This window comes from Muscardinus avellanarius (genome assembly GCF_963383645.1).
Source record: "Muscardinus avellanarius genome assembly, chromosome: 11".
In the NCBI taxonomy this organism is placed as follows: Eukaryota; Metazoa; Chordata; class Mammalia; order Rodentia; family Gliridae; genus Muscardinus; species Muscardinus avellanarius.
In genome coordinates, this window is record NC_137797.1 from 100,340,475 (window position 1) to 100,366,748 (window position 26,274).

General features: G+C 36.6%; 1 protein-coding gene across 1 annotated transcript; it reads left to right on the plus strand.

Annotated features, from left to right (window-relative positions):
* Position 1: 1 nt before the first annotated feature.
* On the plus strand, positions 2-26,263 carry LOC308269621 (vomeronasal type-2 receptor 26-like; the record flags this gene model as incomplete). Its single annotated transcript, XM_080704988.1, has 7 exons — positions 2-97; positions 3,864-4,027; positions 4,497-4,794; positions 8,450-9,259; positions 18,114-18,335; positions 18,965-19,088; positions 25,350-26,263. The coding sequence occupies 7 exons, from the start codon at positions 2-4 to the stop codon at positions 26,261-26,263; spliced, it is 2,628 nt and encodes an 875-aa protein (XP_080561114.1).
* Between the last annotated feature and the right edge of the window lie 11 nt (positions 26,264-26,274).

Below are 26,274 nucleotides of genomic sequence, written 5' to 3' on the forward strand. Positions count from 1 at the left end.
AATGTGTCTTGCAGTGACTGTGTGGCCCTGGTCCTATCATCAAGTGCCCCTGTCATCACGGGAGGCCACCATTCCAGGGAGCAGAGCTCGGGGTCAGGTAAACAGATGGTGAAATTTAACAGCCCTGAGGACTGATGGAGATGTGCAGTGTGTCTGTCCCACTGTCCTCTGAATAGTTTTCTCATCTTAAAAAACAGGTGCAGGTCTAGCAAAAGATTAAGGGTAGAATGAAATAGGATCATTCATTTGGAAACATAATATCTGCTTAAAATATGCCTTTTTATGGTGAGTTTACACTGGCTGTGACTTTCTTCTTATTTAAGCAAAAATGAATTTTTAAGCAATCCTAGAGTCTAGTGGTAGAAAGATGGTGGCATGTGTTTCTCATTCATGATGCTGCTTATAAAATGAGAGCTACAAATTTAGGTTTTGGACTGTCTAAATAGTGAGTGTGATCTGGTGATTCATCATGGATCGAAGCTTAGGCAAGCTCTGTGGGAAACAGAAGGGGAACCTGAGGGTAGAGACAGAGCCTCAGCACTGGGCCTCAACACAGCAGTGGAGAAGAAAGACCTATGGAGAGAGAGGGAGAGGAACCATCAATATGGGAGAGTGTGTTTTTCTGAAATGTTCAGAACTTTCAGACCTTTTCTCTTTTACATCTTGCCTTAGGATAACGAATTATCATTTATAATTTATTAAATTCATTATCCAGCATTTAGATGTGTCTGGACATAAATGTGGATCACGAGGTGAGGTTCAAGTCCTGGAATGTGAGGGAACAATTGTAATTAAAAAGGCCTGGAGAAATGTAGACTAATTTTTTAACGTGTTTTTTTTAGGAACTTCTTTTTCTAGTAAAGCAATTCCTGTTGGCACACTGTTACCAGCTTATCATAGGATAAGGATCGTGGACAATTTCCTCACACTTGTTTTCTGAAGCTCATGTTTAATTGTTGCATACTCTCAGGTGGAGAAGTCTTTGCTGATGCGTGGCAGCCATAATCAAAGAAATAGAGTTTTCAGTAATCACTGACTCCCAGTTTCTGTCAGATCACGTGAATGTGGGTTGTTTTGGCATAGCAGTTGCAGGTCATTTAAAGCCCTGAGGCTTGAGAGGAATTCTTTAGGCCCATTAAATCAGACACAGCTCTCACCTGGCTAAAGAACATCAAATTGATGGCATTTTTAGCCTATCTCAATTCCCAGTTATGACCTGCCTTCCGTGTTTCCCTAACAAATAGATCTTTAACTAAATTTAAGAAATAGCTAACCTTTTGGCAGGAGCATACACAAATGTTTAACTATCAACTGTATGATCCTCATCAAAAGTTCACTAGTTTAAAATACTTGTTACCTAATTTGATAAGAAAATAATGTATAAATGTATATAGCAAAAGCATTAATCATCTCTTGACTTTGGAAAGATCAATTCCATATTTAATATTACACTAAACAAAAAGTTTTAGTTTTTGAATCCCAGAAATCCTTGAAAAGGAAGACAGACACAAATTATTCATTCATACCCTTAGCACGGCTGTGAAAAGAGTTAAATTAAGAAACCAAGTACACATTGAAATGCCTAAGATCAGAATGAGTTCAAATATTTGGCCACATGGAATATTATCATCTTAAAGAGGAGGAGTGGTTCTGTAAGCAAATATGTTTTCACATCATACCTTGTGCATTATAAAGATGAGTATTTAACTCTCACTGTTCATTTTTAACTGACAAAATTTTTCTTGCTGGTCTGGGCTTGGTTGTCTGTACCTTTGGCCAGCCGTATCTCTACTCAAGAAATCTTCCCAATAGAATGCAACAGGATGAGACTAAGTCACTCTTAAAATCCTTTGCTAGACTGTGTTTCAAGTATTAAGCGTAAAACATAAAATTGACAATTAGTGTGACTGTGGAGGCCTTCTGATTTTGTTTTAATTGTGTGGATTGTGTTTAAACCATTCAAAACTTGATTACTGATTTTGAGATACTGAGTGGTACGGCACAGTTGTCACTTTTGAATTGAATGTGTACAACAGTCCTGTGATGTTTATAGGGTATACCCTGGGATAGCTTCAGGTGCTGGAATTAAAGCTGATCTGTTATCACAAGAGAAAAAAGAAGTTCACCAGTTTAAATGTACTGAATGTGCGCCAACAGTGTCAAAATAGATGTCAAGTTAAAGCTATGTCAGCTGTGGTACAACAGCCTCTCGACAATTATCTAAACTCCCTGTTATTTTTTTAACAATTATAAACAAAAGAATAAAATACCCATGTACTATTTAAGAAATTTTCACTCCATAAGCAAGGTAATGGCAATTATCTTACTTAAGAAATACCAGTACCCATGAGGTATCTTTATATCCTTTCCCAAGTGCATTCTACTGACTTTAGTTCTCCAAACGGAAGATTCATTCTTAATTTTGAATTAGTAATTGCTTTTCTGCCTTTTTCCATTCTCAAATAATACTCTGTTGAATTTTACCGTTTGTCAATATCATGTAAGAAACTCTTCTACTATGTGTAGTCTTCTGTGATTTTCGCTATGTCTCAAGTCTATTTTAAGGGCTTATACTTGTATTGGTTAACATTATATCTATGTTTCATTCTTTTTTACTTCTGTGTATTGTATCTTGATATATTAGACTGTATTCATAGGAAATTCTACTCCTTAGAAATATTTGAAGTATTTTATGGTTTCTACATCTGGACACTTTCTATATCAAAAGGTATCTCTCTGTCAAAAAATACTAATCTGTTTTCTAAATTATGCCTGTAATAATTTAAATTTTTAATACTTTATTAAATATTCTATAATTTCGCATTTGTTTTCATTAAACATTTATATTCATTACTGCATATGTTAATACAGAATAATGGGCTTCATTGTGGCATATATTCACATTTATATTACATACTTTGCATGTGTCTATCACCACAACCATTTTTACCTTTCTCACTCTCCCCTATCTTTGATCTCTTCTAAAAGTTTCACTTCTACATCTGTGTCATCCTGGTTTAGACAGCACATATGTCATAAAAATATATAATTCTTGTGCTTCTGAGTCTGAGGATTTCCCTAACATAAGGATATCCAATTCCATGCATTTTATGCAAATGGCATTATATTGGATTTATTCATGGCAGAATAACAGTCCATTGTGTTCATACAATACATTGTTTATGCATTCATACGTCCATGGCCAGTTGAGTGGATTCTGGGAAATGTGTTTTGCAGAAATGTATACATGATTATTCAAGCATTAGGCTCCACTCTGATCTTTGATATTCTCCTTCCTGAGACATGGGACTCGCTATCTTATTAACTTTTGATAGTAACGGAGAAATCATTTGGACGAAGCTTCTTGACTCATGCTGGTGTAATTTCAGTATAGTAAGTACCCTATGGTACTTGGCACCTCTAATTACTCTGAAATCACTAAGGATACAAAATCCTTAGAAGTGTTTTCTGATTTAAAGTTGTTTTTGATGATGTTTTTCGTATGAGAAACAGAACCAGGTGTGAAGTTAGAGAGTTATGGCCCCTTGGAGACTGACATTAACTGTATGAATGCACCACGGATTGATGGTTGAGCAGATGCAAATCAAACACATTCCAAGAAAACAAGGCAGTGTTTACGTATAGCACATTACATCAGGCCCAAGACAAAGCTTTAAAAACTGGCCCCATGTCAAATGGAGAGGCCTGTGTTTGAACACAGTGCTGTTAGTCACGAGCATCTCTTGAGAAGATTCTCAATACACTCTATTTCTAAGGTGTTGTCAGTTATGCTAATATTTGTCAGTGTTAATATGAAATTACCTTTTGCTTTTCCTCTTCTTGTCACTTTCTTTTTATTCCAGGAGCAAAGTTCTACCCTCTTATCAGCTATCCCTGCTTCTCATGGCTACTATCAGGATGGAGATGTCATTATTGGTGGGCTCTTTTCCCTAAGAGCGACTCTTAGGGACACCAAATATATGTTTGGATTTCAGGATACAGTGCATTTGCCAGATTTTGTTTTTGCGTAAGTATGTGGCTTCTCTGTACTGCACAGACCGGTGAAAATGCATTCCGAAGTTGATAATTACTTTTTTATGGAGAAAGATGTAGAATATTGTGTTATAAACTTTTGGCTTAAATTACTTTATTTAACATCATATTTGTGTGGCCACATTATTTTCTCCTGAGCTACATCCCATTATATAAGACAAAAACCATACCATGAAATTTAAAATTTATATTATTTTAATTTTCATTTACTTCATCCCCTGTACTTTTTTTCTCAGACTTAAACTACACCTTAAAATGTCACAATGGTAAATTTTATTGTAAATGAGAATGCCAATCGGATTTATTTGGGCACCAAAATTCTCAACATTTTCAACTTAGAATGTCCTATTCATTTCATAGATTTTCACTTGGATTTTTCTGCATGACTCTTTCTGTTTTACAGTGAATAGCAATAAAATAACCTTTTCTCCTTTGTATTCTAGAGCTCTCACCAAGCACTATCAGCACCTGCTGGCCATGGTGTTTGCTGTGGAACAAATCAACAAGGACGTGAACATGTTGTTCAATCTGTCTCTGGGCTTCTATATCTTCAACACAGATTTTATTGCGATGAAGGCCACGGAGAGTTCCATGTCTCTGCTTTCAGGAAAGAGTCCTCCAGTCCCTAATTACAACTGCAGGGCTGAGAAGAAAGACGAGCTGGTGGCCGTGATAGGAGGCGTTTCTACAGTAATATCAACCCCGATTTCTCGAGTGTTATCTCTTTACAATATACCACAGGTAAGTAAAAAAAAAAATCTAACTTTTAAGGCTAACCATAATACAGTATTATTATATTACTTTTCTTCTTGAAATTCTTGTAGTTAGTTGAAAAGTATATTAGATGAGGCTACCAATATTTTTCCCTTGTTAATATTCATTTACTTATGATGATGCTTATATTTTATGTATATATGTGTAAATATATATATAATTAACCTTATCCATTGGTCATGAGATGATGGAGGGATAATTTTTTCTCATTCATATTTAAAAAAATTCCTTTTTGCCTTTCCATACAACAAATGCAGTTTTTCCAAATATAGTTTTAAAAAATAGTCTATGTCACATGTGTTTCAAGTATGCAGTTCTGAAACAAATACCTTAGAAAGTATTCAATTTTGGAAAAATATAAGTACACAGAAAAAATAGACTAATTAAATGAGCCTCACATATACATCAAGCTTCAACAAATTAAAAAATACGATCATCTATTTATTTGTCTTATCTATTAAAGTGGCTTATTTTATTGCATCTAGTATGTTTTCTAAAGTGGATTCTGTTTTCTTTCTAAATGCAGATGCTAATCTTTTTTATACTTTAATGATTTTTTCTCTTTAAATACTAAAATTATGTATTAATTCATCCAGCAAATTCACAAGCAATTAATAAGCACTTATCTTCAAAAATAAAAGTTTTGCAATTGATAAGTATAAAGTATTAAGTATTCAAATTTAGGTAACTGATGAGCAGTTGGATATATATAGATATATAGTTTCAATTAAATTGTACGGAGGACATATAAATATGAACGATCATTTAGAAAATGTGTTTGTGAAAAAGGGAAAGATCCCAGTTGGGACCATGGGGTATTTTGATATTAGAAGCTTGAAAAGATAGTGGAATTTCAGGAAAGGAGAGTTATAATGTGTACCATATTCTAGAAAATACATTGAGGAGAAGGAGGAATGCTGGTTTCCAAACACCATTTGTTGAAAAGTTTGTCCATTCTCAAACATAGATAGGTGTTTTGTACCTTTGTCGAAAATCAAATGGTTGTGTGTGGATTTTTTGTATGTCCTATTCTGTTCCATTGGTGTATATGTTTGTTTTTGTGCCAATACCATGCTTTTTTGTTACTAAGCTCTTTACCATAATTTATTTTAATATTATTATTATTATTATTATTATTATTATTATTATTAATTATTTTTGTGTGTGTGGTACTGGGGTTCCTGGAAGCCCTTCTACCTCCAGGCTACACTCCCAGACCTATTTTATATTTTTGAAACAGGGTCACTTACGCAAGCGCGGCTGGCTTCCAACCTGCGTGATCCTCCTGTCTCTGCCTCCCAAGCGTGGGGATTACAAGCGTGCTCCATCACGCCCGACTGTACCATAATTTACAATCAGTAATTGTGATGCATCTTTCATGGTTCTTATTATTGATAACTGCTGTTGCTATTGTATGTCTTTTGTTTCTCCATATAAAATTTATGACACTTTTTATTCTGTTGATAATAAAATTTTATTATGTTAGTGAGTATATTAATTCTGTAGAATGTTTTGTTAGAATGGCTATTTTGATAATATTTCTTTTGTGTAACCAAGAGCCTGGGAGATCATTGCTTTTAATATCTTCAATTCCTTTCTTTAGTCTTTTATAAATTTTCTTTATAGAGTTTTTCCTTACTTGATTAGCAGTATTACCAAGTATTTTATAGGTTTTTGAGGTTATTGTGAATGGAATTATCTTCTGAATTTCTTTTTCAGTGGACTCATGGTAGACATGTAGAAAAGCTACTGCTGTTTTAAAACAGATTTTGGATTCTGCTACTTTGCTGAGTTTATTAATCATCTCTCAATGTCTTTTGGTTGACTTTTTATGATGATAGGATGACATCATCTGTAAATAAAAATAATTTCAGTTCTTTTCCTATTTGAATTCTTTCATGTTTTTCTCCTGTCTTATTACTCTTGCAAGAGTGTCAAGGGCTAAATTGAAAAGGAGTTATGAGAATGGGCATCCTTGTCTTGGTCCTCATTTTAAAGGGAATTCCTGCAGTTTTTCTTTATTCTATGTGATGTTGGTTTTGAGTTTATTGTATGTTACCTTAGTAATGTTGAGGTAAGTTCCTTCTATCCTAATTTTCTGCAGTGTTTTATGATGAATGAGTGTTGGGTTTTGTCAAATGCTTGTTTAGCATCTATTGAGACGATCATGTGATTTTGTCTTCAGTTCTACTTACGTGGTTAATGAAATGTATTAATTTGCAATGTTGAATCAGATTTGCATCCCTGGAATAAAACCAACTTGGTCCTAGTATACAATTTTCTTGGTGTGGTTTTGAATGAATTTCATTATTATTTTGTTTAGAGTATTTTGCATCTATGTTCATCAAGGGTATTGTTTTGTAATTTTTTTTTTTACTTGATTTTGGTTTTAAGATGATACTGACCTCATAGAAGGAGTTTGGAAGGATTCCATTACTTTTGACTATAATTTGTGAAGCATTATGTTTAGTTTTTTCTGTAAAAGTGTTATAGAATTCAGCTAGAAATTTATCTGAACCTGGGCTTTTCTTTGATGCAATATTTTTGTTGCTGTTTTTGTGTCTTTGGTTGCTATTGGTCAGTTTAGGTTTCTTATATAATCTGGGTTTAATTTAGGTACATTTTATGTGTAAAGAAATCTGTTGACGTCTATATTTTCCAGTTTATTAAATTATAAATTTTCCAAATTGTTTTTGATGATCCTCTGCATTTTCTCACGGTCTGTGGTGTGACCAACTCTTTGAAGCCAATAGTAGATGGCTTAAAATGAGTTCTGGTCAATGGCCATTTGAATTACCATATTTGTCATCACTGACCTAGTCTTGAAAATACTAAGAAACTTTGGCGATATCTGATACAATAGGTTCAAAAGGAAAAGTAAAGAGACACGTAGGAACAGTAGTAGAAAAAACTCAACTGAATCTTCTCTGAATTTGGGTAGAAACATGGGAGTAGATGTAGGGTTAGGACACAATAGATTATATATGAAGAGAAGGGAAAACATTCAGATGTGAATCTTTCATTTTGTGATAGCTAAATATGTATTTTAAAGGTAAAAGGAAGGCATGGGGATGGCTCGATATCCTAGACTTCTTTCTATTTTGAATTATAAAGTGCTTAATATATTTGTCTTCTGAGTTAGATTATAATGTAGCCTTGGAAAAATATCTTAGAGGATTCATATTTTATTACTTCTGTTATCAAAAAGCATAGAGCTCAATACTAGAAATTGTATATAATTGTGAATTTACAATTGTATATAATTCTATATAATTGTATATATTGTATAATTGTATATATTGTATATATTGTTTAATTGTATATAATTGTGAATGTACAATTGTATATAATTCTGAAATTATATACAATGTATGAAATTTCTTTACTTGATAAGAAGTGTAGATCAATGCTTTTTGAGTTATATTCAGATATACATTTAAAAGGAATATGGGTCATGGTATAAAAATGTAAGAAGTGGAAATCAAGTAATGAGTCAAATAAAATATATGGCTATTTCTTCATAAAGTGGTTTCTTTAATTGTTTTAATTCCACAGTAGATGTAAGAAATAGAGTGAAGTAAATTTTTGATAAATATGCATCATAATTTTGTCTTCTATTTAGATCAGCTATGGTCCCTTTGACCTCAGTCTCAGGGACAGAGTCCAACTTCCATCTCTTTACCAGTTTCCCAGGGACTCTGCAGCTCTGTATCAGGGGATTATCCGACTTCTGCTGCACTTTGGTTGGGTCTGGGTTGGCCTTGTGGTTCCAGATGACATCAGGGGAGAAATGTTCCTCAGGGACATGACCCAAGAAATGGACAACAATGGACTGTGTGTTGCATTTGCAGAAAGGATTTCAGAGTTTCCTGCTGAGGACAGAGTTAAAAGTGACATTTTTCAAATGAAAATCATGTATACCGATGTTAGTATTGTATTTGGTGACACATATTCTCTTCTGAGATTTGTATATAACATTTTTTGCATTGATATAACTGGTATTATCTTTGTCACAATCTCTGATTGGGATATAACAACAGTACCCTTTGAACCACGTCAAAGTTACACATATTTTGGTGGAGGATTATCCTTTTCTTTCCATATGGATGAGATTCCTGGTTTTAAAGATTTTCTCAGAAGTGTTCAGCCTGCAAAATATCCTCATGATATCTTTATCCAGGATGTGTGGTCTATGATATTTGAATGTCCACATCTGTCTAAAGATGGGATTAGAAAATTGAGTCGATGTGCACAAAATGACACCCTGGCAAGTCGAAGTCTAGATATTTGGGACATGAACACCTCAACCCAGAGTCACAAGGTGTATGCTGCTGTGCACGCCATTGCCCAGGCTCTTCATGAACAACTCTCACTTCAAGTGGAAGAACAATCCCTTGATAAAGACGAGAACCTGACTCCTAATCCTTGGCAGGTAAGAGCAGCTCATTCTTGTGTTATTTTAGGTTAATTGGATATGGGTTGTCCTTTTAATTTTTTGATTCATGATAATTTAATAGTTTTCCTTTTATAAGAAATTATACTTATAGCAAAGTGCTTTCAGAAGATTGATCTTTTCTGCCTTGATAATCTAAATATTCCATCACAAAAATAATAATAGTTTTGGTAAAATGTTTATCAGATCCTGAGCTTATTTCATCAAAAATATTTTGGCTCTTATGTGATTAGATATTTTTAAATTATTTTTGTTTCTCTGGGAACAATCATGAACAATCATGAAATAAGTTATTTTTATTTTAAAAAAATTTTTTATTCGTGCACTGTATTCATACATCATATTGGGATAAAAAAATCTTTTGTAGACATACATGCACACATCGCTCAATTAACCCCTACCCAATACCCACCCCATTCCCTCCCCATCCCTCCTTCCCATGCTTGGCTTAGTGGTTGACATCTAGGATCATAGCAATGTATCCAAAATTAACAATGATAATCTCACATAACAGTTTCATTTGTCTGATACCAAGCTTTTGATGACTTCAAGATAACATTTCAATATTTCTTTTTGCTTTCTTTCTTACCAGAGAATATTTTTTTCTTTTTTCTTTTTTTAGGTGAAACTATCATACATTTATTTATTTATTTTTCAGAAAAAAATCTATCCTAATATGAAATATGGGCTCTAGATACCCAAAACGATCTTGAAAAAGAACAAAGCTAGAAGATGTATATTTTCTGATTTCAAACCATATAAAGCTACAATAAGTGAAACAGTGTAGTACTGTTCTAAAGGCAGATATATAAACCATTGGAGTTAAATAAAAGCCTAGAGATAAATTCTTCCATATGTTGTCAAGTTATTTTTGACAGGTTTCCATAAACATTTGGTGGAGGAAATAATAATCTTTTAACTAAATATTGTTGAAAAATAATAATTACATGAAAATAAAATTGGACCCTTACCTAACACCATATACAAATATTAACTCAAAATAGATAAAACACCTAAATATAAATCTTAAGACTATAAACTTTTAGAAGAAAATCTAGGTCATAAAACCTCACAACATTGAAATTGGCAGTGATTTCTTGGATATGATTTCAATGGCACAGGCAACAGAAGGGTAAACAAACTCCCTAAAAAATATTGTATATCCAAAGACAATGTAAACAGAGTTAAAAGTTGCTGATAGAATGGGATAAAATATTTCCAAATGCTATATCTGTAGGTATATTAATATTCCAGCTAGAAATCCTAAAAATTAGCAACAATAAAAGCAAACAATACAATTTAGAGATAGGTAAAAGACTAACATAAATAATGAATCTCCAAAGATAACCAATTTTAGTTTTCTGTTGGATGGAAAATCTTGTTTCTCTTGTTCTGATGTGTGTTACCTATTTCTTCTTTGTAGTTAATCTCTTTGAGTATTTTCTCTAGCGCTGGTTTTGAAGACATAAATTCCTTCAGTTTCTGTTTGTCATGGAAGCTTCTTATTTCCCCATCTAATTTGATAGAAAGTTTTGCTGGGTAGGAAAGTTTTGGCTGGCAGTTGTTTTCTTTCAGAGTTTGGAATATGTTACTCCAAGCCCTTCTGGCTCTCATGACTTGGTTTGGGAAGTCTGGAGTGATTCTAATTGGTTTGCCTCTGAATGCCACTTGGCCCTTTGTTTTGTTGCCTTTAAGATTCTCTGCTTGGCTTCCACATTGGTCATTTTGACAATTATGTGGTGTGGGGATCTTCTTCTCCGATCCTGTCTAAAGAGAGTTCTATAAGTTTTCTGGACCTGTGTATCAACCTCTTGCTCTATGTTTGGAAAATTTTCTGCTATTACTTCCTTGAAGAGATTGTTGATCCCTTTGGTTTCTGCTATTACTTCCTTGAAGAGATTGTTGATCCCTTTGGTTTCACCTTCTTTTCCTTCCTCTATTCCAATTATTCTTAGGTTAGCTCTCTTAAAATTGGCTCATATTTCTTCAATGTCAGATTCCTGCTGTCGGATATTTTTTTCTAAATTAGAAACTATGCGTTCATTTTTGGAGCGATCATCTTCTAGGAGTGAGATTCTATTCTCCATGTGGTCTAATCGGTTGTTTATACTTTGAATTGAGGCCTTTACTTCATTGATTGCATCCTTTATCTCTTTTTGGCTCTCTCTGAATTGTTTTCAAAACACCTCTATTATTTCTACAGTTATTTTCTTAATTTGACCTTCTAGAAATCTCTGAATTTCTGTTTTATCAGGTTCTGATGTTGTGGGGTTGTGGGCATTCATTGCTCCATTGTTATTCCTCTTTCCCATGATTTCAGAAGTTTGCGCCTTCTCTGGGTTCTTCCCTGAGTCACTACGACTTAACTGAAGGTGCTCTGGATCTTGAGTCTGTGGTATGTCAGTCCCCACTACTCCTTTACTGGGTTGTATTGCAAAGTCTCAGACCCAGGGAGTTAATTGAGGCTGCTTTAGACCATAGGGTTTGCCAGGTTGGTTGTTCTCCTGTGGGGAGTTGTAACTATGATGTGATATCTCTGCCACCGCCACTACCCCACTGGGTCAAGTCCCTGGGAGTGCAGTACTGGGATTTCTCCTCTAGGGGCCGCAATTTGACTCACTGTTGTTGAGTGTGCTGATGGAGCTGTAATGGATTCGGTAAATTCACAGCTGCTGTCCCGGTGGCAATATGGCATCACTGTCATGCCCTCGGCCGTGAGGCTGGCGTATTTCTTCTCTGGTTTTGAGCTCTGCTCTGAGTCCCTGCAGGGTGTGCTGTGCCCAACCCTGGGAGCTTTAGACGCTCCCTGTGCTGAAAAATCTGCTGAATTCTGCCCGACTGATTCGCAGCTGCTCACCTCAGCTCGCTACACGCCACTCCTCTCTGGAGCCTGGTATGCTGTTGAATGCATTGATCTGGTGCCGTCTGATGACCTCGCTGCTGCCGTCAGCAGTATGGCGCTGCTGCCGCGTCCTCGGCCATGAGGCCGGTGTATCTCCTCTGTGGCTGTGAGCTCCATTCTGAGTCCTCCTCCTCTCTGGGGCCTGATGCTGCGAGGGAAGTTGGTGCCCACGTGGCTCCATGCTGCAGCTCCGGCCACAGCACTGCGGTCTGGTTTCTTTCTGGCGTCTCGCTTTTCCAGCCCTCTTTTTCTCTGTCCCTTGTATTTACAGCTTTTGTTTCTCTGCTGATGGTGTTTTCGGGCTATGAAAGGCGCTGATTTTGTGTTAATAGAGATTGGTTGTTAGCAGAACTCGTAAGCCCCGCTTTTCTCCATCGCCATCTTCCTGGAAGTCCTTATTTTTCTTAATAACAGTGACTTGCTTTATAGTAAATTGTAAATATCCCATACCAGTAAATAAATTTCTCATTTGTTTTCATTTTGCCATGATATTTTACTGTTGGCAGGATTAATGATCTTTTTTAAATTTATTTTGGTGGTACTGGGGTTCCTGGAAACCCTTCTACCTCCGGGCTACACTCCCAGATCTATTTTATATTTTTATTTGGAAAGAGAGTCTCTTAAGCCTGTGAGGCTGGCTTTGAACCAACGTGATCCTCCTGTCTCTGCCTCCCAAGCACAGGGATAACAAGCGTGCGCCACCAAACCCTGGGAGGATTGATGATTTTTTAACATATTATTTCCTTTATAGTTTTTTCTTTATGGTTGATGCTTCTTTTTACCCTACATCAAAGCAGAAAAAATTATCCTCTGGATTTCTTCTATTTCATTGCTTTTCATTTCATATTTAGATAATAATAACATTTTAAAATTATTTTTCTGCATTGTGTGTAATAGCAGGATTCAGATAATTACTCTTAAGTATAGCAATCCATGAATCAAGCTCAAATTAGTAAAAGTTCTCTCTAAATCTCTATTTTCATTCATAAATTGTTTTATATTTATTTTAATTTGTGAACTCTTTTTTTCATGCTTCATTAATCAGGTGTCGGTTTCACAGAATTTGCATAACCAATATAATTTTCCAATCAACAAAAATATGTATTTCTGCATAGCTGATTTGTAAAAATATTATTAGTATTTTATTTTATGTTACAGCTCCTCATAACTTATCATTGGTTTAAGATAATAATTCTAATTCTCATTTTACCTGTGGAGAGCCAGATTTATTACCAATATTAATGAAAGTGATTTACTTTTAACCCCATTTTATGTTCTTATGGCCTTTCTCAATAACAACCTGGTAAATATCAGTTTATTTATGGATCTCAAATTTTTTCTTTGCTTTACAAACCTGTTTATTTTGTCAACATCACCCTGATTTTATTACTGTTATTTTATAATGTAATCTGAAATTATGGCATGCAATGCCTATGGGTTTATTGCACTTGATCAAGATAACCTTAGGTGTTTGAGATCATTTGTGGTTCCATATACATTTTAGAATTGATTTTTGAAATTCTGAGGAAAATCTCACTAAAACTTTGATTGGGATTGTATTGAATTTTAATAAATTTTTGATAACATGGGCATATAAACTATATTTGAGTCCAGGAATAAGAGATGTATTTACAATTTTGTGTGCCTTTTCAGTTTCTTTCATTAACAGAGTATTCATTGTAGAGATGTTTTGCCTCCTTGTCTAAATTCATCTCTTAATAGCTTAGTTTCTTGATGCTATCCAAAAGAGCTAATTTTCCTTTTTTGGTGTAATTTGTGGATAATATAGAGAAACACACTCAATTTTTGTATTTTGATTCTGTATCCTGACACTTGACTGAATTGGCACATTGGGTCTAATTTTTTATTTTATATTCTTTTATGGATTCCGTTACGTTTTTAGACCATGACTGTTAGCATCTGGGGGAACTGTGCCCAGGGACCTTTGATGGATCCCTGGGAATAATTCCCCTCAAAAACACAAAAAACTGAGGATTCTTGTCCTGAGATAAGGATAGATATGCAATAGCCTGGACTTTTGCTGAGGATTTAAAGTAGTTTATTAAAAAGATAGAAATACAGAAGATAGTTACAGCCCTCATGTAGGGGGGGCTTCAAACGAAATCACTGAAGCACAAAACACGGAACAGACTTTTTATACACGACATCCTCCATCTTGTTTCACATAATTCTAAGGCAGTAAAAGACCCTGTAAGGTTCCTCTCCTTACTTGCTAAGGTGTCTCCTTTCACGAGGTCAACCCCTCTTCCCACCCTAGCTAGATTATCCAATTATGTAAACCTGTCTTTAGAATGAGGATGAGGAAGTCCTAGTTCCCCTCTCCTATCGACTTGCTAATTACCTTTAGCTAGGTTAATTTACAATCGAATAGTTGCCTGCTTCTTGGCAGAAACCAAGTCCTTTCACAGATCTGCCACTCACCCGATTTTTGAAATATATTTATTACTAATCAGAGCTTTCTCAAATCTTCCTAGGCCATTCCCAATACTGGTACAGATTCTTTTGGTTTTCTACACAGAAGATCATGCCATCTTCAAGCAGGTAGAAATGAGTTCACCTTTTCCTTTTTAATTTGAAGGCCTGGTATATTACTTTTTCTCCTGCATTATTGCAGTGAATAAGACTTCTTATACTATGTTTAGTACAAAAAGAGAAACTGGACATTTTTTCTTCTTACTTTTTTCTTCTTTTTTCATCTTCTTATAATAAAACATGCTTCAATTTTGTTTCTTTTCAAAAATATTTGGCTTTTCACTGTTGGATATTATGCTAATGTGTGGCTTTTAATACTTTTTAATTATTATATTGAGACCTCCTATATAGTATTATAGTGTAACATGGTGGTCCACCCTTGTAATCCCAGCATTCAGGAGGTGGAGACCAGAGGTTCACAGTTCATGGATAGCCTCAGCTATTTAGCTAGGTCCTTTGAAACTCAATGAGACTCTCTTTCAAAAAAAAAAAAAAAACTAAAAAATTGGACTGGGGGTGTAGCTCAGAGGTTCAATGACCCTGGGTTCCATCCCAGTACTACAAAAAATAAAAAATAAATAAAAGAAAAAGTGGATAGCTGGGTTCTAGGTGGCTCTATTCTTAGTCTTTAGAGAAATTTCCACCGTGATCTCTAGAGGGACTATGTTAATATTCAACCCGTTTTGAAGATTTTTCTCTTTTTATCCTTCACAAAAGTTTATTATTGTTCGACTTAACTATTGCCATTCTGACTGGAGTGAGACGACTATTCAGAGTACTCATTTGCATTTCTCTAATTGCTAAAGATGTTGAACATCTTATCATGGATCACTTTACCATTTGTATCTTCTTTTGAGAAATGTTTGTTTACCTCATTTGACCATATGTAGGGTTTTTTATTCTTAAGGTATTAGTTTTTTGATTTTTAAAATTTTTGGATACTAATCCTGTCAGAAAAGTAATTTGTCAAAGGTTTTCTCCCATCCTGCAGTCTCTCTGAATTCTCTTGCTTGTTTACTAAGTGATCTGAGGCCATTTATTAGATGCCCTCCCATTTCTTAATTCTTGGTCTTATTTTTTTAGTTTAAGGCTGAAGAAGTCAATGGCTGAACCAATTTGATGGGTTAATGTACCCTTTTATAGTGTATTTATGGGGATTCTTTCCCGGGACTTGGGAGGGAGAGACCTGAAATGAAGACACGGACAATTTTCTCTTTGACAACTGACAACTTTATTCTCTTGAACTAAGTTTTTATACCTTTTCCCCTGCACCAAAACCACAACTTCAAAAGAAAGAAAAACATCAAAGTACAATCTCAAACACAATACAGAATGATTGATATAGAACATACGTCATGTGCTTGCAGAATACAATCATGGAGGGAAAATTAAGAAACAAGAAGAAACAAGGAGGCCTGGTTAAACATTATTAAGAGCATGATTACAGCCAGTTCCCACTCTCACTGGTGGGTTGGGGGTGAGAAATTCCGGAAAGACCAGAAGTCACCCAGAGTCTCGGAAAGCTTGACCTTTCGCCAAACAGCCTTAACTCTTTTGGAACCTTTCGTTCCTCAGGCTTCTTCCATGTCCTCCATCATGTATTAATCCATTCCTGAATGTGGGTCTCTCAAGATCACAACATCTCTCATTAAGTCCAAATCCCAACAGTATAGCCTTGGGACTGAGTTTTATTTTCAGTTTTGGTGAGGATAAAAAAGTCAATCCATAGCAGAATTCTTTCTTTTATCAAGAGCTGTGGTTTAATGCATGCCATTTAGTTGAAGGATTATTTTCCTTTGATCTTACATGCTCCCAACATGCCCTTTGCTGATCTACCTCTACTTCCAACTGGAAAATTCTTAGTTCTTAGTACTGAAAATATTTTCCCCCCTTTCTTCTGTTGTCTCCATTGGTAGTACCGGAATAGACATTATACCTGCAGAAATGTCCCATAGTTCTTATATATTTTTGTTCTTATTTTACATTTTATTGGGGTGTTTCTAATGATGTATGTCAAGCTCAGTGGGGCTTTTTTAATTTTTTTCAGTACTATCCAGTTTATAGTTGGGACCATAAAAAGCATTTTTCTCTTAACTCTTAGTGGATTTCTAGCACTTCATTTAGATTTTTGTTAAGTTTTTAATCTCTCTGCTTGCTTACTCACCTTGGCTTGCATAGTGCAACTTATCCTGAAGAGCTCTTGTGACATTAATCAAAGTCTTAACATTCTAGTCTGATGATTCTAAACCGTCAGCTGTATTTGGGTCTTGTTCTGTTGCACCCTTTGTCCCTAGGTAACATCGATGTTTTTCTTGTCTTTTAGCCTGATGCATTGAGCACAAAGAACTGAGGCTCCTTTACTGAGCCTGTTTTATGAGGGTTCATTTTTCCTGCCTATTGCTTACGCTGTTCATATTGCTTCCTTTAACTGTAGCTGTCTGAGTTTCCATGTTCCTCTTCTCTCTTTGTTTTCTGCCTCACATATCTTCTCTGGGTTCCCTAAGCCTTCTAACCAATCTGATCTTTGCACTTTCTTAGTTTTACATTGATGAGCCCTGCTGCCTTGGGGATTGGGATGGGGGAGTGTTCCTTGATCTGGTGATAAGCCCTGTGAGTTTCAGTGGGCCTGTGCCCCAGACCTGTAACCTTCCAAGTGCTTCTCATCTCTTTATCTCTCCTTTAGGTGAGACAGGAAGGCTGGAAGGGACCTGAGCTGGGTGTGGATTTCCCTGCTCCAGGTTGACTGGGCTCCAATAAGGCAGTTTCCTTTGTCTGTGGGAAACAGTGTTCTGGGCATGTTTCAAAATACTGTTTGCTCCCCCTTCTGAATAAAGGAGGATGCTATTCTGTGGTCTTCACAGCGAGAAGCTGGTGGAGATCCTGGAGAAAACCCTGTGTCAATGTGCCCATCCCCCATTTCCACAATCCTAGGTCTCTAGGGGTTTTCATCTCACTGACAAGTGGGCACTTAGTCTGTGGAATCACTTCAATTCTGGTGTAATTTTAACACTAGTTCTTGGGTCCTGCTTTTTTTTTCCTTTCCAGCAAACTACCATTTTATTATTTGCCCATCTCTCTAGTTTATATGACCACACTCTGCCTTGTGAGCTACATTTTCTGATGTTTCTAATAATTTTTCCTTAAAATGAGAAGTTAGTGATTTTAAAAAGAGAGACAGTGTCCTCACTGACTCACTGGGAGTCCTTGGAAAATTCAGTTTTCTCATTTTCAAAATGAAGATAACATGAGTAATTCACATATAGATTTTATGAAACCTATTTCCCAAAATATATAAAGCAAATAGCCATAGACGTTCCTTGGGTACATTTTAAACTCAATATAAGTGTGTGATGGCGACTTGGAAGAAAAGAGGTCATACCATTTGTTCCTATTTCTAGGCTTTGTGAACTCAAGTTCTCAAAATTATTTCACTTTCAGCTCCACCCATTCATGCAGAGAGGCCAACTGGAAAGAAGTGTTGGGAAGGGGAACATTATGAACAAGATGACGTCCACGACCCGGCTTGACATCTTTAACTATCAGTCTCTGCTGAATGGAACCAAAGCCCAGGTGAAGGTTGGAGAGTTCATTTTCCAATCACAAGGTGTCCAGCACTTATCATTAAATGATGAACTGATAACGTGGGGTGACCGCGAAAAGGTGAGCATCCCCTTAGATGGGCATGCTGGGGATATTCCTCAGAATCCAGAGCGCTCACAGAGTAGGACTTAGGAAAACTCATGACCTCATTGGGTGGAGACTTCCCTTACTTCTTACTTTGCTGTGAGGACAAGTATGGGAACTTTCTGCCCTCGGATTCATGTGAAAACTGTTTCCTTATGTTTAGTTAAAAAAAAAAAAACTAATTGTCTTTCCTGGTACAGATTAAATGGACTTTTTCCTATGTAGTAAAATCAGAATTCTTGAAAGTTCATGGTATCAATGGTAATTTAAACATCTGATTCCAATGTGAGAAGTAAAATGAGTATTTATGGATGAAAATAGACTCTTTCAAATTAGACATAAAATGTAGTACTCGGATTTTACTGTAAATGGCATATTTATATTAGGTCTTGGTTAGGCATTATTCACCCCCCAAATTCAGCGGCACATTGAAAAGAGAGGTGGGGCATAGTATCGAGGAACATAGGGGTCATTAGACATTTTCCAGGGGTTTCTAAGTTCTTAGTTAAGTTCTTATGTCACATAAAGTTCAGAATCTCCCACCTGCATGGTGTTGCTCAATTTGTTTCTGGACCAGCTCACCCTCTTCCATCTCTCTTACTCAGGATCCTTCTACTGATTGCTACGTTAATTGTATCCCTGGCTTTAAAAAAGTACTTTCTGAAGGAAAGCCAATCTGTTGCTTTGGATGCCTTATCTGCCCAGATGGGGAGTTTGCAAATGAAACAGGTAAGAATTCCTAAAAATTATTCAGAATGTGGAAAAGGTATAAACTGAAACATGGCTTAACACTAAATAAATTGAGAATTACAGAGACACAGACCTTCAGCTCTGAGGGAGAACACCTCCATTTCTTTAGCTCAAGGAGCAGGTGCACCTGGCAGGAGGCTGAGTTAGTTCAGGTTGGTGGCGCCCCCTGGCTACCTCCAGGAGCAGATACTGTGCTCTCTGGGAGGAACCCTCCTTCAACTGGACTCTCAGGAATTAATGTGAAATAATAAATAATAAGTTATAATATTAGTTTTGAACATATAGAGGTAACCATATCATATTACAAATAAACGGTTTTGCAAAAGTTTAAAGCAATCTTTTATAAGTGAAGAACAAAAGCTAAGAGTGTGATAAACATCTGTAATCCCAGTACTAGGAGGCCAAGACAGGAGCAGCCATCAGCAGGGACTAAGCAAGACAGTTTCCAAATAAAAAGTGAAAAGACCTATGAGTGTAGCTCAAAAGTAGAATGCCCCTGAGTTCAACCACTTTTCCAAAAGGAAAGAAAGAAAAAGAAATGAATCGTAAAATAAAATAGTGAAATAGTAAAAATAGCAAACCTGTGTAAACAGTCAATCGATTGGTTAGTAGTTGATTGGACAAGAGTGTCATGAGATTTATTGTAGGGAAAATGCATCTGAGGAACTGGTCCAGAACAGCCATGCAGGCAGCGTTAGAGGTAAGCAGGATGGCATGAGATCTGGATGCCAGGAGGAGCAACTCAAGGGATGGAGGAAAGATACTAAATGAAGGGATAATATCAGATGATTTTCAAAAATTGATAAAGTATAAATTTATCTCTACTTATATTTGTACCAATTTAAAACATTCTAAATAGGAAAATGTAAAAATGATTATTGTATCAAGGCAACTGTGGTTAAATGCAGAATTGCATCAAAGATGTATATATATGTATGTATGTGTATATGTATATACATAATGGATTATATATTTATGTTTGTGTGTATATATTTATATACGTATGAGTGTATATATATCTATATATACATATACACATATACACATATATAACATACACACACACACACACACACACACACACACACACACACACACATATATATATATATATATATCGGATTTTGAAAGAAGCCAAGGAGAAATGATGGGCACATACAAATGAAATTAGTTCCTATGGAAAATAAACCTGCTTTCAATTACATTAAAAAAAGTGACAATTGCTTGATTGACAGTAAAATTCTCAATAGAATTAATGAATGGGATTATTTAGTAGAATAGTATCTCTGATACCCTGAGAACAAATACACGTGCCTATAAGGTGGTGACAGTGGTTGTATTTGCCTCTTCTTGTACTCTGTAACGCCTTGATAGTAGCCAGATCTCACCCATGTTCATACTGAGGATGCTTTTTTGAGGATATTTCATATCCAGGGACAGAGACAAGTCATGGGCTGACTGTATTTAACTCTCAAGCCAGTTCCCTAGGCAACTCTGACTCCCTGCACAGTGTCCATCACATTTCACCTGGTCTCTCTCAGGTTAGCAACCTTCCCTGGTAACTTGTTTAGGCAGAGTCCTATCTTATTTAGACATTGTGGTCATCTGTGCTGTACTCTTCCTCACAATTTGTAATTCCTTTTGCTTTTGAAAATGTTAATATTTGAATATGAGCCTAGATGTGTCTTCTTCCTTTTTATTTCCACATTTTATTTACTTTTGTTCAAATTTTTATCATCTTCAAAAGTTTTTTGAAGCAAACGTGGCTGTCATAGAGCCTGAGAATTTTATTATAAAACCCTTAATATATATTTCCAACATTTCTGTATCATTAAATCTTAGGTGTAGATCTTATACAACATTCTGTAGTTTTCAAAGTATAAAGTGTTTTATAAGCTGTATTACTGCCCCATTGAAGCATTTTCACTAATCTTATTTTGTATTTTATATCATGATAGCCTCCAGTGACATTAACTGTCTAGCCCAAGGATTCAGCCTGGTCATGTTTCCTCAGAAACTTGTAGAGCAGAGGGCCTCTCCTGCTCCCCCTGGTGGTCAGCAGCCCTTGGTTCTTCCTTCAGTTACACACTCCAGTCTCCCTCTGTCTTTGCTAGCTCTCCTCTTTCCTTTCTGACTGCACACACTGTTTTCTTTTCCCATAATGTGCAGTGTATTCTGTCAGGGTGCACTGTAATGACCTCCCCAAACTCAGTTACCTATTCAGTGATCCTATTTCCAAATAAGGTGCTATTTCACAGGTATCTGGTGTTAGGGTTTTAGCATATCTCATATGGAAAGTACTTAAGCAGTATCATATAACTACCTTTCCATTTACTTACAAACATTCATATGCATTTCCCAGCTGTGATAAGTGTGTTAAATGTGGGGGTACCCAGTGCTCATCATGCAGACACCTTTGTCTTCAAGCAGGTTATAGCCTCCGAAGGAATTAAATCTTTAATACTTGGACAGAAGTAAATACGTGGAACCAGTTGTGATTTGTGCTAGAAAAGAAAATAGTGTGATGACAGGAAATTAACAGGGGACGGCAAATGTGAATGGAGGGGTCAGGGAAGACATTTGCATTTAGTGAAGTCTCAAGTGCGATATCAGTGATGAAATGGACCAGATTTTGAAAACCAGTAAAAATGGCTCTAGGCAGAGCACAGTGGAATACTAAATTTTAGGGCTATTTATCCTCTGCTGACACATCCCCATCGTGAGAGCAATTAACAGAAACCTCAGCCGAGTCCTCCTTGACTCCTAATGCTCTGCTTCCTCTGCGCCTTGCTCTGTACTGGTCAGCCCAGCCCAGCCCAGCCACCTGTGCCCTGGAACAGGTGTGATTTGGAGTTGTCTTCTCTGTAGCTGTTTGTTCTGTTTTGGCAAAGACCTTCATCGAGGTGGTGGCCTTCAAAGCCTCAAACGTCATGCTGTACCTGAACAAACTTATCAAAGCCAATCACAGTGCTGAGCACAGGAGAAAAGGGTAGGGGAAAGGATGGGGTGGAAATGGGGAAGAACGCAGTGATACCGTGTGAATGTATGCCTCCATCACCCTGAAATCACCAAGATGCATGATTACAGTGTAGCAGTAAGTTAAGAAAAGAAATCTATTCAAAAAGGGGAAAAACAAAATACAAAAGAACTATCTACAAAAATGCAGAAGTGACAACAATCAATATCAAGTTAGGAAAAAACAATATTTAAAAAAATATTTTTATGCCTTCTTTAGAAATGAAGATCAAAAGCCAGCAGTGGTGACCCAGACCTGCAGTATTTCTTTTTGTTTCTGGAAATGTTCATATTTGAATGTGAGTCTCGATGTATCTTCTTTTATTTTATTTCAACATTTAATTTCCATTAAATGGAAATTTATTTCATTTTTGGGGGTTTTTTTGGAGGTACTGGGGTTTCTGGAAGCCTTTCTACCTCTGGGCTACACTCCCAGACCTATTTTTACATTTTTATATGGAAACAGGGTCTCCTAAGCCTGCGCGGCTGGCTTTGAACCTGCACGATCCTCCTGTCTCTGCCTCCCAAACGTGGGGATTACAAGCGTGCGCCACCACGCCATGCTTGTATTTCATTTTTTAATATTTTTGGAGCTAAAGTAGCTGTCCAAGTACCTGTGATTTTCATTATAAAGTATTCTTTATTTTCATTTTCAAACTTTCCATGTCATCAAATCTTAGGTATGGCTGTAACATAAAATTCTGTATTTTATTTATTTATTTATTTATTTATTTATTTATTTATTTTTGTGGTACTAGGGGTGGAACCCAGGGGCTTTTCTACCTCTGGGCTATACTTCCAGACCTATCTTATATTTTATTTGGAAACAGGGTTTCACTACGTTTCTGAGAGCCTCACTAGGTAGCTGAGGCTGGCTTCGAACCTGTGTGATCCTCCTGTCTCAGCCTCCCAAGCTCTGGCTTTACAAGTGTGCACCATCATGCCGGGCAAAATTCTGTATTTTAAAAAAAAAATGTAAAGTACCATACAAAATTGAATTACTGACCCTCTGAACCATTTCCACTAATCTCATTTTGTATTTTCCTCATGACTTGCCAACATCAACAGAAATTATCTCACAGTTCTAGAGTCCAGAGCAAAGATTTCAGAACGGTCATGTCTCCTGTGAAACCTCTAGAGTGGAGACTCCTGCTCCTCCTGGCTTCCACTGGTGCCCACCAATGCTCGCTTCTTCCTCTTTCATTTCCACCACACCAGGGTCTTCACATAGCTTTCCTCCTGCCTTTTCTGTCCGCACATGCTGTTTCCTTTTACGCATAACACTACCAGATATACCTAGTCAGGGCCCCCTGTAATGACCTCCTCTTAACTGGATTACTTTTCCAGTGACCATGATTCCAAAAAAGGTCACATGTCACCGGTATCTGTTGTTAGGGCTTTAGCATTTCTTGTAGGAGAAACTGTTCAACCAATACTGTATAATTGCATATTTATTTATTTACAAATCTTCATTCTGCATGGCTACAGTTAGCTGTTAACTGTGTCAAAGGTAGGGCACACCGTGCTTAACAAGAAGGCATCCTTTGATCTTCAAGCAGGTTATGGCCTATGAAGGAATTAAATATCTAATACATAAAATAAATATGTGATTGTCAATTGTGATTTGTACTAGAAAAAATAGTGTACGGACAGGAAATTAATATGAGATAGCAAGTGTGAATTGAAGGGTCAGGGAAGACATTTCATTTAGTAATATTTGAGCTCAGATTTGGGGGATGAAACAGAGCCCGATTTTGAAAAACAGTAAAATGACTTTGGGCAGAACATGGGCGTATACCAAAGTCTGGGGCAGAAAAACAAGCTTGATAGGAATTGATCAAATATCAGGGGTAGTGAATGATAGAACAGGAATATGAAATTGACCGTCCTTGGTATGATGTGGGAAGGGGTCAGATAGTGTAGGGCAGTGTAGAATTTATATTTTTTCTATCAAGAACAGAGTAACCCAAAGTTGTCACTTTTCTGAGGCCCAAATCCAAGAACGCCTGGATTCCATGTAAAGCCCCCTTACTGAATCCACATCTGTGGTGAGTGACATGTAATACCAGGGGTACTAACTTAATACTAGGGGTAATAACTTAACTCAAAGTCTCGTAATATTTAAGCATCATGACATTGGTTTCCTTCGTCCACTTTCTTAACATTTGATTTTGTTGAAAAGCAAATATGGAGAGCCGAGGAGTCACATTAAATTACGAATCCCATTCATATTAAATCACTGTATTAAACCATATAAACCAGTGAATTGTATTAATCCCAAGAAAGAGACATTAGCAGCATAAAAATACTCAACATTTAAAAATTAATTTCAGTAAAAATCTGAGATATAATCCCATACCACAATTAAACATGTAATATTTTCGTATTAAAAATGTAGCATATAAGCTGGGCATGGTGGCACATGCTTGTAATCCCAGTACTTGAGAGGCCGAGATAGGAGTATTGCAGGTTTGTGGACAGCCTCAGCTACTTAATGAAGCCCTCCACAACTTAGTGAGAACCTGTTTCAAAATAAAGAATAAAAAATAGGGCTGGATTTTAGCTGAAACACAGAATGCCCTTGATTTTCATCCCCAGTACTACAAAAGAAAAAAAGAGGCATATACCAAAACTTTTCAGTCAAATTTTAAAATATAAGCCTACACATCTCTTTAGGTTTTGAAATTTCTTTAATGTATTTATCCCTATTTATACAGTAATTTAATACATTTTGCGCAGGAAAGATACTGAACTGAATAATGGAAAGACGTCAAAATGTATGGGAAAAACTTTTTGCAAATTAATTTTGTGCTACAATGAGAATTCTAAAGAAAATTAAAATTTATTTAAATAAAAAAACAAATTTATTCCACCATAATAAAATAATTTCTCTAAAACTGATTTGTTCTTTTCATAGACAATTAAATATATTTTTCAAACAGTGTGTATTTTTCTCTCAACATCACTTTCCAAATTTATGGTGCTCCTTTTCATTGTTCAGTTCAATTCAGTTTTTGTATTTCTTATGGAATCAAATATGTGGTAGATGATTTCTCTGACATTAAGGAAAGTGTTCATCTACTTTTTCAATGCTATGGTCTAATGATAGTTAAGTGTGTACATTTTCTTCATAACACAACTAAGGTCTGTTCGACATGTATATCTGTTATGTGTGTATTTGGGGCATGATAGAGGAACAGAATAAATCCATCTGTGTCCTTTCAGATATGGATGAGTGTGTCAAGTGCCCTGAAGATCACTATGTAAATGAGGAGAGAACTCAGTGTCTCCCCAAAATCCTGACATTTTTGTCCTATCAAGACACTCTGGGAGCTGTTCTGGTCTCTGTGGCCATTAGTTTCGCTGTCCTCACTGCTCTGATTTTAGGACTGTTTATCCTCTACCGACACACCCCCATCGTGAGAGCAAATAACACAAACCTCAGCTACGTCCTCCTCGTCTCCTTGATGCTCTGCTTCCTTTGCCCCTTGCTGTTCATTGGTCAGCCCAGCCCAGCCACCTGTGCCCTGAGACAGGTGTTCTTTGCAGTTGTCTTCTCTGTGGCCGTTTCTGCTATTTTGGCAAAGACCTTCATCGTGGTGGTGGCCTTCAAAGCCACCAGGCCTGGAAAGGCGTCGCAGATGAGGCTGGTGAGCCGAGGCTCCAACGCTATCGTCGTCTTTGGCTCCCTGATTCAAGGCTGCATCTGCATGGCGTGGCTGGGAACTTCTCCCCCTTTCCCCGATGTGGACTCACAGGCAGAGTTTGGCCACCTGGTCCTGCTGTGCAACGAGGGCTCCCCCGCCGCTTTCTACTGCGTCCTGGGTTACTTGGGCTTCCTGGCTCTTCTGAGCTTGATGATTGCCTTTGTGGCCAGGAGGCTCCCGGACACTTTCAACGAGGCCAAGATGATCACATTCAGCATGCTGGTTTTCTGTAGCGTGTGGGTCTGCTTCTTACCCACCTACCTGAGCACCAAAGGCAGAGCCATGGTGGCTGTGGAGTCCTTCGCGATCCTGGCTTCCAGCGCTGGCTTACTGGGGTGTATATTCCTTCCCAAGTGCTATGTCATCCTCCTGAGGTCTGACAACATTTCAAGGAAGAAATTACTTGAGCACATTCCTTCTATAACACAATAAAATTAAACTTC